We start from the raw sequence: 16,442 nt of genomic DNA on the forward strand, positions 1-16,442 counted from the left end.
ACCAAATCAATATAACCACTGTACAGAACATTAACTTAAAGTGTTTCAACAGTTTAATTTTTTAAGTATTTTATTTCAAAACTTTAATGGGGACAATAAATGTTTCATTGCAATAGATATAAGCAATGAGCAGAGAAATAATTAGACTTGATAAAAATGATGTTATTTATTTGTTTGTCATCTTACAAAATAGTAATAACATTATTATAAACTAGAAATGGCGCGGCAGAGGCCGACGCGTATCCCCACGCCGCATGTTTGACCCAAGGGCGCCCCAGGGTTGATCATGGGGCCATGCATAGTTGAGATTGACTGTATTGTCATAAGAGAAGTTCAGTATCAATTAGAAGTGAATGGGTGTAAAAATAAAGAAGTTATAGTAAAAGGCAATTTTGGGAGGGTGTGGCCTATGTGGGCGGGGTGCCCCAGGGTTGGTAATGGGGCCATGCATAGTTGAGATTGACCGTATTGTCATAAGAGAGGTTCAGTATCAATTTGAAGTGAATCAGTGTATTAATGAAGAAATTATAGTAAAAGGCAATTTTGGGCGGGTGTGGTCTATGTGGGCGTGGCGCCCCAGGGTTGGCAACGGGGCCATGCATAGTTGAGTTTGACCGTTTTGTCATAAGAGAGGTTCAGTATCAATTTGAAGTGAATCAGTGTAGAAATGAAGAAGTTAATGTAAAATAACCTAAATTTTTTTTATAGTAAATGGATTTTTTTGGTGGGTGTGGCCTATGTGGGCGGGCGCCCCAGGGTTGGGATTGGGGCCATGCATAGTTGAGATTGACCCTAATGTCATAACAAAAGTTCAGTATCAATTTGAAGTGAATCCGTGTAGAAATGAAAAAATTATAGTAAATGGAAATTTTTGGTGGGTGTGGCCTATGTGGGCGGGGCGCCCCAGGGTTGGGAATGGGGCCATGCATGGTTGAGATTGACCGTATTGTCATAGGTGAGGTCCAGTATCAATTTGAAGTGAATCGGTGTAGAAATAAAGAAGTAAATGTAAAATAACCTAAAAAAATGAGTGATAATTTCTGACGCGGCCCCACCCCAACCCCTATAACTTTTGACCCAGGGGTCAGATCAAAATTCCAAATAGTGCACCGTCGCACATATGCTCATAGCTACCATGTGTGTAAATTTCAAGGTTCTAGTGCTTTTAGTGTAGGAGGAGATAGTGGCCAGGACGGACGGACGGACAGACGGACGGACAGACGGACGGACGGCGGAGATCACCACAATATCCCCACCTTTTTTTCAAAAAGCGTGGGGATAATAAATGGGCCTTGCTCTGGGAAAACAGGGCTAAGTGCATGTGCATTAAGAGTCTCCAAGATTAGCCTGTGCAGTCAGCGCAGGCTTATCAGGGACAACACTTTATACACTCTTATGGTATTATTTGTTCAAAGGAGGCTTTTTCTTAGCAGAGTGTAGACGGAAAGTATTGTTCCTGATTAGCCTGACAAGATTGCAAAAACATTTACTATAATTATAATTAGACTTGATTTAATGATGTTATCAATTTGCTTGCTTGTCATCTTACAAAATAGCAAAAACATTATTATAAATAAATGGGCCTTGCTCTGGGAAAACAGGGCTAAGTGCATGTGCATTAAGAGTCTCCAAGATTAGCCTGTGCAGTCAGCGCAGGCTTATCAGGGACAACACCTTATACACTCTTATGGTATTTTTGTTCAGAGGAGGTCTTTTCTTAGCGGAAATCCGGTGTAGACGGAAAGTGTTGTTCCTGATAAGCGTGTGGAGTGCATAGGCTAATGTGGGCAAATACTTTAAACACATGCATTTATCCCAGTTTTTCCAGAGCGCAGCTCATTTGCTTGTCATTCTTGTTATCTTACAAAACAGCCTAAGAATTATTATAATTAATTGATCTCTGACTTCCTTTTTAAGCTCAATATGGCCAGCAGGCAACCACGGTTGTGGTGGCTCAACCGGCCTACACGGTTGTGCAGCACTTCAGGGAGTCGCCGGTGCGCATCAAGTGTCAGTTCTGCCAGGCGGACATTGTCACGTCCACCTACTATGAGACTGGCACCTTGACATGGGTTGCCTGCTTTGTGATTGCCATTGTTGGGTAGGTGACTAGTCTATATGGCTGAATATAAACTAATTTCATTTTAATGAAACTGGCTCCCTGACATGGGTCGTCTGCTTTGCGATTTCCCTTGTTGGGTTGGTGGCCAGTCTATATAGCTGAATGTTAATAAAAAGGTTGCATTTTTACCCTTTACCACTTGCATACATATTTTGACTACATACATATTTTGACGCAATTGTATTCCTTTAGAAAGTTACATATACCGGTACTTAAATACCTTTCTTATTGAATTTAAGTTTTAAAGGCTTCATTTTTAACACTTAGGCACTGAAAAGCAGCAAACAGCATAAAACCTGAACAGACTGCAAGTTAGTGCAGGCTGTTCTGGTTTTATGCTGGTTGCAAAAGCCATTTTCACTTTGCTTCCTGTGGGGGAAAAGGCTTATTCATGATCAGCAGGGTACCTAACAGAAACACCTTAAATTAAGTACAATAGTAATAAAATACTTATAAAGACTGAAGAGTTTTGTAGGTTCTAAATCAAAATAGACAAAAAAGTTAGTAGAATTGTGTTTGATTAAAAAGTGTGCATTCACTTTATTGAAAATTTCATGCTGCTTATTTTGAATAATAATAATTCATTTTATATTATTACTTTTTTTTTCTTTTCATCAGATTTTGATTTATTTAAGTATTGTAATAATCAACAAAAATGGCCATAATTTTTTAACTAAGTGAAATTTAGTGGGTATAATTTTTTGGGGGACATCCAAAACCCTGGTCAGCTTAACAAGATTCTTTAACCCAAACACTTTACTTTAGCCAAGCATTTCTGTTTGTTGACATTGGTTAAGTTTGTAAATGTCTGCTTATGGTCTAGCCTACTGGTATATTATTCAGAATTTACTTAAGCTAACCGGCTTATAAATATAATTAAACATATATAAATGTATTGATATCTGTAATTGGACTGTGCAAACATGTACAGAAGATGCATGTTCTACATAATTTATCAAAGTGCCAAAGGCACTTCAGTTGTATGTTAAATAACATTGTACAAAATAAACTTTTCAAGATTAAATTAGTGCTGTTTAAATATGCAAGTTTAAATTAATCACAACACGTTTGAATAGTTAATTTAGGGACAATGTTTATGCAGCATACAGCTCTCACAGCATCCAATTGTGGTGTGAAGAGACCACTTACAGCTCCAATGATCAAATAAGTGAATGTTATGTCGGTTAATGAATTGTATTGTCATAAGTCTTATTGTAAGAGTGTTTGTAAGCACATGTTTAATTAGGTTTAACACTATTTTAATGGATATGCTAACTGTTGTTAATTGTTATCACTTATTAAAGTAAGTGCTAAATAAAGGTCAAACTATCATGTTTAAGAGATTATAAACATGATGCATATGCATAGTGATCATACCATTATCAGAAACACCTGTTTTTGACGTTAGCTATATACATGGACTTATGCAATCCTGTAAATGGATATAAATACGTGGATGGTTTTAGTTGATGGAGATGGTGTGGAGATTGGAGGTATGGAGGTTGAGCATAGATACAGGTGCTGAAAGCACAGAGAGTGGGTGCCCTCATGTGGGGCAACAGCCAGAGGGTGGCGCATGGAGATTGGTGTTGTGTTGTTGTTATTGTAACAACGCAGATTGGCAGAGAAGTTATACCACACGACTAATGTTGGCGACATAACTTAGACCAGTGGCACAGATGTGACACGTGGGTTTTTATTTACCAAACAAACATACTGGTATGTTGGCATGTTTGCTACACATCACTATAATTATGTTCTTACTGCCGATAGGACAATTATGTTCTTACTGCAGATAGGACAATTATGTTCTTACTGCAGATGGGACAATTATGTTCTTACTGCAGATAGGACAATTATGTTCTTACTGCAGATAGGACAATTATGCTCTTACGGCAGATAGGACAATTATGTTCTTACTGCAGATAGGACAATTATGTTCTTACGGCAGATAGGACAGTTATGTTCTTACTGCAGGTAGGCCAATTATGTTCTTACTGCTGGTAGGCCAATTATGTTCTTATGGCAGATAGGACAATTATGTTCTTATGGCAGATAGGACAATTATGTTCTTACGGCAGATAGGACAGTTATGTTCTTACTGCAGGTAGGCCAATTATGTTCTTACTGCCGATAGGACAGTTTTGTTCTTACTGCAATAGGACAGTTTTGTTCTTACAGCAGATAGGAAAATTATGTTCTAACTGCAGATAGGACAATTATGTTCTTACTGCAGATGGGACAATTATGTTCTTACTGCAGATAGGACAATTATGTTCTTATGGCAGATAGGCCAATTATGTTCTTACAGCCGATAGGACAGTTTTGTTCTTATAGCAGATAGGACAATTATGTTCTTACTGCAGATAGGACAATTATGTTCTTACTGCAGATAGGACAATTATGTTCTTACTGCAGATAGGACAATTATGTTCTTACGGCAGATAGGACAATTATGTTCTAACAGCAGATAGGACAATAAGGTTCTTCCTGCAGATAGGACAATTATGTTCTTACTGCAGATAGGATAATTATGTTCTTACTGCAGATAGGACAATTATGTTCTTACTGCAAATAGGACATTTATGTTCTTACGGCAGATAGGACAGTTTTGTTCTTACTGCAGATAGGACAGTTTTGTTCTTATGGCAGATAGGACAGTTTTGTTCTTACTGCAGATAGGACAATTATGTTCTCACTGCAGATTTGACAATTATGTTCTTACTGCAGATAGGACTGTTAACCCTATTATGATCCCATAACTTTGTTGTTCATGGGAACAAACATTTACATGTAACTTGTGTGGGAATTACTGAGTAACACATAGGTAATTCTTGGGAACGACTTAGTAATTCGGGAGAACCACCTTGTTGATTTGTGGGAATTAGTATGTCTTGGGAATGAGATAATTGACACCAGTTTGCCACATAATCAACCAATCAAAATACCTGTTTTTTGTGATCACCTTTTGTCCGTTGTATGTTGTCCATCATACGGCGTCAACATTTGCCTTGTTAACTCTCTTGAGGCCACATTTATTGTCCAATCTTCATGAAATGTGGTCAGAAGATTGGTCTCAATGATATCTTGGATGAGTTCGAAAATGGTTACGTTTGCTTGATAAACATGGCTGCCAGCCCAAGAGGCAGTGCATTTTTTCTTATATGGCTATAGTAAAACCTGTTGACACTTTAGAGGCCACATTTATTGTCTGATCTTCATGAAACTTGGTCAGAAGATTCATCCCAATAATATCTTGGAATAGTTTGAAAATGATGCCTGTTTGTTGAAAAACATGGCCGCCAGGGGGCGGGGCATTTTTAACCAGGTTTTCCTAAAGAAAAATCTGGTTATTAGATTGGCGGATGTCGGCGGGCGGGCGGCAGGCTTTCTGGCGGGCAGGCGGAACAAGCTTGTCCGGTCCATAACTTTGTCATTTATTGTGAGGTTTTAAAATCATTTGGCACATTAGTTCACCATCATTAGACGGTGTGTCGCACGAAAGAATTAAGCCGCTATCTGCAAGGTCAAGGTCACACTTTGAGTTCAAATGTCAAAAATGGCCATAAATGAGCTTGTCCGGGCCATAACTATGTCATTCTTTGTGAGATTTTAAAATCATTTGGCACATTTGTTCACCATCATTTGACGGTGTGTCACACTAAAGAATTACAACAATATCTCCAAGGTCAAGATCGCCACGACTAAAAATAGATTTAATTTGAACCAAGGGGGGTCTTTTTTCAAATTGAAAACCTGGTTTTGTGACAATTTGTCTCTTGTTAGCTCACCTTGAGCTAGTTGCTCATGGTGAGCTTTTGTGATCTCTTTTTGTCCGTTGTGCGGGGTCAACATTTGCCTTGTTAACTCTCTAGAGGCCACATTTATTGTCCAATCTTCATGAAATTTGGTCAGAAGATTGCTTTCAATAATATCTCGGATGAGTTCGAAAATTGTTACGTTTGCTCGAAAAACATGGCTGCCAGGGGCGGGGCATTTTTCCTTATATGGCTAAATATGGCTATAGTAAAATCTTGTTAACACTCTAGAGGCCACATTTATTGTCTGATCTTCATTAAACTTGGTCAGAAGATTCATCCCAATAATATCTTGGACGAGTTCAAAAATGATGCCGGTTGGTTGAAAAACATGGCCGCCAGGGGGCGGGGCATTTTTCCTAATATGGCTATAGTAAAACCTTGTAAACACTCTAAAGGCCCCAATCTTGATGAAATATGGTCAGAAGATTTGTCTTAATGATATCTTGGATGAGGTCGAAAATGGTAACCTTTGCTTGAAAAACATGGCTGCCAAGGGGCGGGGCATTTTTCCATATATGGCTATATATTGCTATAGTAAAATCTTGTTAACACTCTAGAGGCCACATTTATTGTCCAATCTTCATGAAACTTGGTCAGAAGATTCATCCCAATAATATCTTTGAAGAGTTCAAAAATGATGCCGGTTGGTTGAAAAACATGGCCACCATAGGGGCAGGGCTATTTTCCTTATATGGCTATAGTAAAACCTTGTTAGCACTCTAGAGGTCACATTTATTTTCAGATCATCATGAAAATTGGTCAGAAGATTTGTCCCAATGATATCTTGGACGAGTTCGAAAATGGTTTTGGTTGCTTTAAAAACATGGCTACCAGGGGCGGGGCATTTTTCCTTATATGGCTATATATGGCTATGTCAAAACCTTGTTAACCCTGTAGAGGCCACATTTATTGTCCAATCTTCATGAAATTTTGTCAGAAGATTGGTCTCAATGATATTTTGGATGAATTCTAAAATAATTATGTTTGCTTGAAAAAAATGGCTTCCAAGGGGCGGGGCATTTTTCCTTAAATGGCTATAGTAAAATCTTGTTAACACTCTAGAGGCCACATTTACTGTCCGATCTTCATGAAACTTGGTCAGAAGATTCATCCCGATAATATCTTGGACGAGTTCAAAAATGATGCCAGTTGGTTGTAAAACATGGCTGCCAGGGGGCGGGGCATTTTTCCTTATATGGCTATAGTAAAACCTTGTTAACACTCTAGAGGCCACATTTATTTTCCGATCTTCATGAAACTTGGTCAAAAGATTTGTTCCAATAATATCTTGTTATCTCAGGTGAGCGACTTTGGGCCTTTCAGGCCCTCTTGTTCCTTATATGGCTATTGTCAAACCTTGTTAATACTCTAGAGGCCACATTTATTTTCCGATCTGAAACTTGAGATTTGGCCCAATGATATCTTGGATGAGTTTGAAAATGGTAACCTTTGTTTGAAAAACATGGCTGCCAAGGGGCGGGGCATTTTTCCTTATATGGCTATAGTTAAATCTTTTTAACAGTCTAGAGGCAACATTTATAGTCCAATCTTCATGAAACTTTGTCAGAAGATTCATCCCAATAATATCTTGGACAAGTTCAAAAATGATGCCGGTTGGATGAAAAATATGGCCACCACGGGGGCGGGATATTTTTCCTTATATGGCTATAGTAAAACCTTGTTAACACTCTAGAGGCCACATTTATTTTCCGATCTTCATGAAACTTGGTCAAAAGATTTGTCCCAATGACATCTTGGATGAGTGTGAAAATGGTTTTGGTTTCTTTAAAAACATGACCACCAGGGGGCGGGGCATTGTTCCTTATAAGGCTCTATATGGCTTTTGTACAACTTTGTTAACACTCTAGAGGCCACATTTATTGTCCAATCTTCATGAAATATGGTCAGAAGATTGGTCTCAATATTATCTTGGATGAGTTCGAAAATAATTATGTTTGCTTGAAAAACATGGCTTCCTAGGGGTGGCGCATTTTTATGCCCACGGATCGATAGATCGGGGGTATATTGTTTTGGCCTGTCTTTCTTTCTGTCTGTCTGTCATTCTGTCACAAAACTTTACTGTACAGTAAAGTTTGCAATTACTTTTGAAATATTGAACATAGCAACTTGATATTTGGCATGCATGTGTATCTCATGGAGCTGCACATTTTGAGTGGTGAAAGGTCAAGGTCATCCTTCAAGGTCAAAGGTCCAAAAAAGACAAAAAAGCGGCGCCTTAGGGGGCATTGTCTTTCTGACAAACACATCTCTTGTTCCTTTTATGGCTATAGTTTAATCTTGTTAACACTCAAGAGGCCACATTTACTGTCCGATCTTCATGAAACTTGGCCAGAAGATTCATCCCGATAATATCTTGGAAGAGTTCAAAAATGATGCCGGGTGGTTGAAAAACATGGCTGCCAGGGGGCGGGGCATTTTTCCTGATATGGCTTTAGTAAAACCTTGTTAACACTCTAGAGGCCACATTTATTTTCCGATCTTCATGAAACTTGGTCAGAAGATTTGTCCCAATGATATCTTGGATGAGTTCGAAAATGGTTTTGGTTTCTTAAAAAACATGGCCACCAGGGGGCGGGGCATTGTTCCTTATAAGGCTTTATATGGCTTTTGTACAACTTTGTTAACACTCTAGAGGCCACATTTATTGTCCAATCTTCATGAAATATGGTCAGAAGATTGGTCTCAATGATATCTTGGATGAGATCGAAAATAATTATGTTTGCTTGAAAAACATGGCTTTCAAGGTGGGGCATTTTTCCTTATATGGCTCAAGTAAAATCTTGTTAACACTCTAGAGGCCACATTTTCTGTCCGATCTTCATGAAACTTGGTCAGAAGATTCATCCCGATAATATCTTGGAAGAGTTCAAAAATGATGCCTGGTGGTTGAAAAACATGGCTGCCAGGGGGTGGGGCATTTTTTCTTATATGGCTATAGTAAAACCTTGTTAACACTCTATAGGCCACATTTATTTTTGGATCTTCATTAAACTTGGTCAGAAGATTTGTCCCAATAATATCTTGTTATCTCAGTTGAGTGACTGTGGGCCTTTCAGACCCTCTTGTTTAATTCGTGTTTCAACATGACTGCAACAAGGGAAGCTAATTATGTTTGACATTTTAAAATGCTTTTTATATGCATTTAGAAATAAACAACTAACAAAACAGTATGAAAATTGTCATCCGCATTATTGTAGCTATTTTTATAAAGACTGGAAGTATATGAGCTTTGCTCTGGGAAAACAGGGCTTAATGCATATGGGTAAATTTTCATCCTAGATTAGCTTTTGCAGTTAGCACAGGCTAATCAGTGACGACACTTTCCGCTTAGACTGAATTTTCATTAAGAAGAGACCCCTTTGAAACGAAACTTTTAATAAAGGGGAAAGTGTTGCCCTGATAAGCCTGTGCAAACTACACAGGTTAATCTTTGATGACACTTTACGCTTATGCATTAAACCCTGTTTTTCCAGAGCACTGCTCATATATGCTGGATTTCACAAACTGTGCTGGCGATAAATAGGTTACTTCTAGACTGAGGATCATAGGTCATAGTTCTTTTCTATGGCCGATCTCCCCCTATGTCTTATTCAAGTAGGGCAGTTGTTAGTTATTATCCCTCGCCATAGGCGGAGGGATATTGTTTTGGCGTTGTCCATCCTTCCGTCTGTCCGGAGCCATATCTTGGAAGTGCTTTGGCGGATTTCATTGAAACTTGGTATGAGTATATATATGGATAAGAGGATGATGCACGCCAAATGGCATTGTTCACCATCTGTTAATAATGACCATTTTTATCTTGTAAAAATGCTTTTTTGAGTGACAAACTACTTTTGTGTCCAGAAGCATATTTGCGGGGGATATCAATTCAACGAATTTGCCTGTTGCCATAAGAATGTTCAATAAGTACAGTGGTAAACCAGATGACACAGGAGCTGGTTAGCCAGCCACCATTATATGACTGCAGTAGTGTTGAAAATGGGGAAACAATCTTAACTAGGCAAACAAAACAAAATTTATGTAACCTTATCTTGCTATTCAAAGCTCCCATACCTGTATTGTTAAGTGAACTAAGTAGCTGGATGGCTGGTGATTATTTAAGTTGATAACGCTGTGAACACTGTCTTACTGCTAGGCAATTGGGAAAACATTGTTTGCTGATACCGGGTAGCTTAGGGAAATTCCTTTGTTGACATAAACTTACATTGATAAGCTTTCTCAACATACTTTGAATGTAGGCTAAGTTTGTTTTCATATGTAAACTAGAAAATCTTGTATGTAGTTATTTATGTCTCCAAAAATCATTGTTAAACATAGACTTAACCGTAAATTTAGTATGCGAAATTGGCTGTCAAAGAAGTAAGGTGTTGAAGCAGGTACCAATGCCAAGCGCTCAAACAAGTTTTCTACCGTAATGATATTATTTAATGTCACACTGAAAACATAAGCTAAGTTCTATTTTTGTCTTAAAGACTGAATCTTGTAATCTCCTCAAAATCACAAACATCTGATTACTCTGTTAGTGCCAAACTTTTGTTAATGACCTTGAACATTAAAAGCTATTTTAGCTGCAGTATGGGAAATCTGGGCTTAATGCAGGTGTGTAAAGTTTTGTTCCTGATATGTGCAAAGGCTTACCGGTATGAGGGATGAGACTTTCTGGTTTAACTGGATTTTCCCTAAGAAGCAACTTCTTTAAACAAAAAAAAGACTACACACGCCGAAAGTGTCATCCACACATGCTGTTCTGGGCTGACTTTATCTGTTACGCACATGCATTAATCCCAGTTTTCCCTGAACATAGCCTCTAATTGCTCTACAGTCTGGCAGACTTTCAAAAACGGCCATGATCGAGTGTTTAACATTAAAGCATTGTTGAATGTAAATGATAAAACCATTTTATTGTTCTATTTTGTTCTCTATGTGCAGCTGCTGGATTGGTTGCTGCCTGATCCCGTTCTGCATGGACGCCTGCAAGGACGTCGTGCATCAGTGCCCCAACTGCAACCAGCAGGTGGGCCGCTACAACCGCATGTAACAGGCCGTCAACCGTACATCCACTGCACTGCAAAACCCTGGTTAAAACAGGCAGGGCAGTGTCTCAACCCCACTGGAGTCAGGTGGTTTATCGGCCTTATCATCATTTGAGCATCAATTTTTATTTACAGTTGTACGTGTTTATTGCAAACTTTACTACAATGTTTTTTTCAGAATTAGGTTTATATGTTTTTATATTTATCCTTATTCGACGAACGTCTACAAATCACATAGATCTACACTTGATTAAACTGTGCTGTCTTAGTTTGTTTACACAAAATGAAACATTCCAGTGTGGATTGAAGTGGAATTATCATTCTTTCAGTGCCAAGAAATATTGTAATGATTGTCTCCACAATATAAATCTTAGTATATTTTGACAAATTTATTTCTTTTAGACATTGCTTGTCTTTTATAAAATTTATTGATGGACCTTACTGGCTGTATTTCAATGCAAGTTAATACAAATGTTTTACTGTGTCACATGAACATTGTTATCATTCGTTATTTTAATCAATTGACTCCAGGTGTCAAAATGTGTGATTTACTCAAACATGTTGTGAATGTATAATGGCCGATCACTTCGTTTTGTATCGTTTTGTACTTCTGTCTGTATCTATTTCTTACATCACACTATAATACCGATAGCTAACAAGCACTCTCTTGTTTTTCAGAATAAAATTACTGAAAAGATTATTGTATACAAGCAATCTTTAAATTTTAAGATTTTAACTTGCAATGTTTCATGATTGCTTATTTATTAACGACAGCTGTATGGGTTATGAATAAATGCTATGTAACAAAAACATTCTGAAAATGCTAATTCCAAATGATAAACATGATATATAATTCAAAAACAAAGTGACCTCCAGCTTTAGTGTTTAACAACAGAATGCAAAAATGTACAATAATTTCATGCCTCCACTAACTGTGATAAAACTTTCTGGTGACTTTAACGGTTTTATGTTTTATTCATTGTTTTAAAATTTTGTTTTTAAGCACATCTCACACAGAGTTCGGATATTTTATCTCGTACTGAATAAAATTATTTCTTTCCATAACTTTGCCTTGTCTTCTTTTAGTGTGACCCAAACTAGAACATATATCAATAGTGATGAAGAATACCCCCGACGCAGCATGGTGTACTTAATTGTGTTTAAGCTGACCAAAATCTTTCCCCATGACAACTTGTTTGACTTACAGTCAACTTTGATAGTATAATGTTCATTTCCTCAAAACCTGATATAATGATCACATAGACCTATTTGAAGTTGAATGTCTGTTGCAGTTATATAATACATTTGAACTTACAGCTGACATTTTGCAAATAGAAACCATAAAAGTTACCACGCCAAAAAAACTATTGTTGATAATTTACCAATTAATGTAGTTCAACTTAATTCCCTTTTAAAGCAAAGTTGCATCTAAGCTATGTACACACACAAAGCACAATATCCCACACGTTAAAGAGCGCCATCTTGATTTTTCACACATGTAGGCAAGTTTATAGCTCAAGTTGTCATTTATATATTAAAATGTTAAAAGATAACAAATTTCGTTATATTTATTGCTTCCCTGCTTTGATAATAAAATTTAGGGCGAACAGAAATTAGGGCGATCGGACCCAGATGTTTATATGAATTTTAAATTTATTTGCCAATGCAGGGATCAACAAGATTACAAGAAATTAGATAATCCGACAGACAGTGGTTATATATTGCTGAATGAAAGAACCATAAACAAGGCAAGAAGTTACACTTAAAATCTCATAATCTTAATGATTATAATACACATATAAATGTACAAATAATTTGTAAATTTAATATATACAGCTTATATATAAAATAATAAATGATGCACTTTATATTGTGTACATTATAATTTAGAGTTTACATACTCACCAGTTCCAAATAGTTTATTATAAATGATTATAGCTAGTAATAATGATAAAATAATAAAAACTGAATAGTTATATTTTATTGAGATGTTTTTATTATATACAATTGACAAATTGAATTAAACTAACCATTTCCACAAAGCCGATGCTGCCAACGTTGACAAACGTCGCATGTAACCGCATGTTGTCTAGGTCGTACCTCCAAATTGCACGAAATGCACAACACATTATCCATTTTTGAAACAATAGAACCAGACATTTGAGCTCCATTTTATATCCTAGGTTATTCCGAACATATCAATCAAAAAAGTATTACCGAAATATACAAGACGGCGCTCTTTAACTTGTTAGCGTATTTGTAACAAAGGCCAGTAATATTCCCTAATTGCTTATTATATTAATTTTAACAACAACAACAAACTTGCTTACATGTGTGAACAATCAAGACGGCGCTCTTTAACTCGTAAGCGTGTTTGTAACAAAGGACAGTAATTTTCACTAATTGCTTACTATATTAATTAATGAAAACTTAAGGTTCAAACTTGCTTATATGTGTGAACAATCAACTGTTCATACCCCGATATGCAAATGATAATATAGGGCGAACGTGTAACTAGGGCGAACGGACCCGATACCCTCTAATGGGGGCGGCCATTGTTGAATGTTGAAACACGAACGACAACTCTTCTAGGAGAATGTTATCAATGAAAATCAACGAGGTCGAGGTATAGACCGTTCCAGGTTACAATACACTAAATGATCGCTTCATGTAGGGCTGTACTCTCTAAAAAAATATCATAGTTGACAGGAAGGCATGTTTTACACTTTTTACCATTATTCAGGTGTTATCTTGCGGAGATAATGGTAGGGCATGAATAGGTGTTCACTACTGAATCCCTGAAATATGATACACTTGAAGACTATAGTAAACCATTGCACTAGAAAAGGTTACATTCCACTAAGAAACGGCCGAAAAAAAAAGTTGCAAAAACAGTCGATTTTGATTTGTGTCAAGTTCTTTCTTGCATTGTACATGACATATCTTTTTTATTGCATAAATCGATTCCGCTTAGAATGGCCTTTAAGAAAAGGTATGGTTATGGGGGTCTCTATGTGCAAAATGTTGAATTTATTTTCGCTCAAAGTTGTCGCTTTTACATTGAATTATATAGGGAAACTATTTGGTGTATTATGACCTAAACGCAAAACCAGGCCTAGTCACAAAGAAGCTGTATTTACAGAAAATCATCATTTTTTTAGTGAGATATGATGCGTTTTGGCAAATTTCACGGAATAAATGCGTTTGTTTCACGAATTTAAGGAGCATCGTGAGATTTTAAGAAAAAAATACGTTTTCAGAGGAAAATAAGAAAAAAAAATGTACAAAAACTCGTCTTGAGCATCTCAAATCGCAACAATTTGTGCTGAAAGAGCTCATGAACACGTTTTAATAGTTGTTTACTTCTTTTTCTACATAGCTTGTAACAATATTCCAGTATTTTGACCGATTGTAATTATTTAGGGTAATCGTTTTACGCCTGAACGCCCGTAATAAATCAAAGCTCCGAACGCGAAAGCCACATGGCTTATCAGGCGTTATAATAAAATGCATTTTCAAGCATTTCTACGTGAAAGATCGGTCTGAAAATTGGCATGCACATAGAAAATAGGTTTATAAGTATCGAGAAGTGCTTATTTTTCGCGATGTTAACAGTAAACGTTGTCTTATAGGTTACAATACACTAAATGATCGCTTCATGTAGGGCTGTACTCTCTAAAAAAATATCATAGTTGACAGGAAGGCATGTTTTACACTTTTTACCATTATTCAGGTGTTATCTTGCGGAGATAATGGTAGGGCATGAATAGGTGTTCACTACTGAATCCCTGAAATATGATACACTTGAAGACTATAGTAAACCATTGCACTAGAAAAGGTTACATTCCACTAAGAAACGGCCGAAAAAAAAAGTTGCAAAAACAGTCGATTTTGATTTGTGTCAAGTTCTTTCTTGCATTGTACATGACATATCTTTTTTATTGCATAAATCGATTCCGCTTAGAATGGCCTTTAAGAAAAGGTATGGTTATGGGGGTCTCTATGTGCAAAATGTTGAATTTATTTTCGCTCAAAGTTGTCGCTTTTACATTGAATTATATAGGGAAACTATTTGGTGTATTATGACCTAAACGCAAAACCAGGCCTAGTCACAAAGAAGCTGTATTTACAGAAAATCATCATTTTTTTAGTGAGATATGATGCGTTTTGGCAAATTTCACGGAATAAATGCGTTTGTTTCACGAATTTAAGGAGCATCGTGAGATTTTAAGAAAAAAATACGTTTTCAGAGGAAAATAAGAAAAAAAATGTACAAAAACTCGTCTTGAGCATCTCAAATCGCAACAATTTGTGCTGAAAGAGCTCATGAACACGTTTTAATAGTTGTTTACTTCTTTTTCTACATAGCTTGTAACAATATTCCAGTATTTTGACCGATTGTAATTATTTAGGGTAATCGTTTTACGCCTGAACGCCCGTAATAAATCAAAGCTCCGAACGCGAAAGCCACATGGCTTATCAGGCGTTATAATAAAATGCATTTTCAAGCATTTCTACGTGAAAGATCGGTCTGAAAATTGGCATGCACATAGAAAATAGGTTTATAAGTATCGAGAAGTGCTTATTTTTCGCGATGTTAACAGTAAACGTTGTCTTATAGGTTACAATACACTAAATGATCGCTTCATGTAGGGCTGTACTCTCTAAAAAAATATCATAGTTGACAGGAAGGCATGTTTTACACTTTTTACCATTATTCAGGTGTTATCTTGCGGAGATAATGGTAGGGCATGAATAGGTGTTCACTACTGAATCCCTGAAATATGATACACTTGAAGACTATAGTAAACCATTGCACTAGAAAAGGTTACATTCCACTAAGAAACGGCCGAAAAAAAAAGTTGCAAAAACAGTCGATTTTGATTTGTGTCAAGTTCTTTCTTGCATTGTACATGACATATCTTTTTTATTGCATAAATCGATTCCGCTTAGAATGGCCTTTAAGAAAAGGTATGGTTATGGGGGTCTCTATGTGCAAAATGTTGAATTTATTTTCGCTCAAAGTTGTCGCTTTTACATTGAATTATATAGGGAAACTATTTGGTGTATTATGACCTAAACGCAAAACCAGGCCTAGTCACAAAGAAGCTGTATTTACAGAAAATCATCATTTTTTTAGTGAGATATGATGCGTTTTGGCAAATTTCACGGAATAAATGCGTTTGTTTCACGAATTTAAGGAGCATCGTGAGATTTTAAGAAAAAAATACGTTTTCAGAGGAAAATAAGAAAAAAAATGTACAAAAACTCGTCTTGAGCATCTCAAATCGCAACAATTTGTGCTGAAAGAGCTCATGAACACGTTTTAATAGTTGTTTACTTCTTTTTCTACATAGCTTGTAACAATATTCCAGTATTTTGACCGATTGTAATTATTTAGGGTAATCGTTTTACGCCTGAACGCCCGTAATAAATCAAAGCTCC

At 36.7% G+C, this 16,442-nt stretch overlaps 1 protein-coding gene across 11 annotated transcripts in view; it reads left to right on the forward strand.

The window, feature by feature from the left end:
- Nucleotides 1-12,062, forward strand: part of LOC127867368 (LITAF domain-containing protein-like) — a 39,381-nt gene extending 27,319 nt beyond the window's left edge. For all 11 annotated transcript variants that reach the window (XM_052408461.1, XM_052408464.1, XM_052408456.1 and 8 more), the window contains 2 exons: nt 1,918-2,101; nt 10,894-12,062. In XM_052408461.1, the coding sequence (XP_052264421.1) occupies nt 1,918-2,101; nt 10,894-11,002 (293 nt within the window). In that variant the 3' untranslated portion in view covers nt 11,003-12,062. The remainder of the gene's footprint in view (nt 1-1,917; nt 2,102-10,893) is intronic.
- The last annotated feature ends 4,380 nt before the right edge of the window (nt 12,063-16,442 follow it).

This window comes from Dreissena polymorpha, chromosome 2, assembly GCF_020536995.1.
Source record: "Dreissena polymorpha isolate Duluth1 chromosome 2, UMN_Dpol_1.0, whole genome shotgun sequence".
Taxonomy (NCBI): Eukaryota; Metazoa; Mollusca; class Bivalvia; order Myida; family Dreissenidae; genus Dreissena; species Dreissena polymorpha.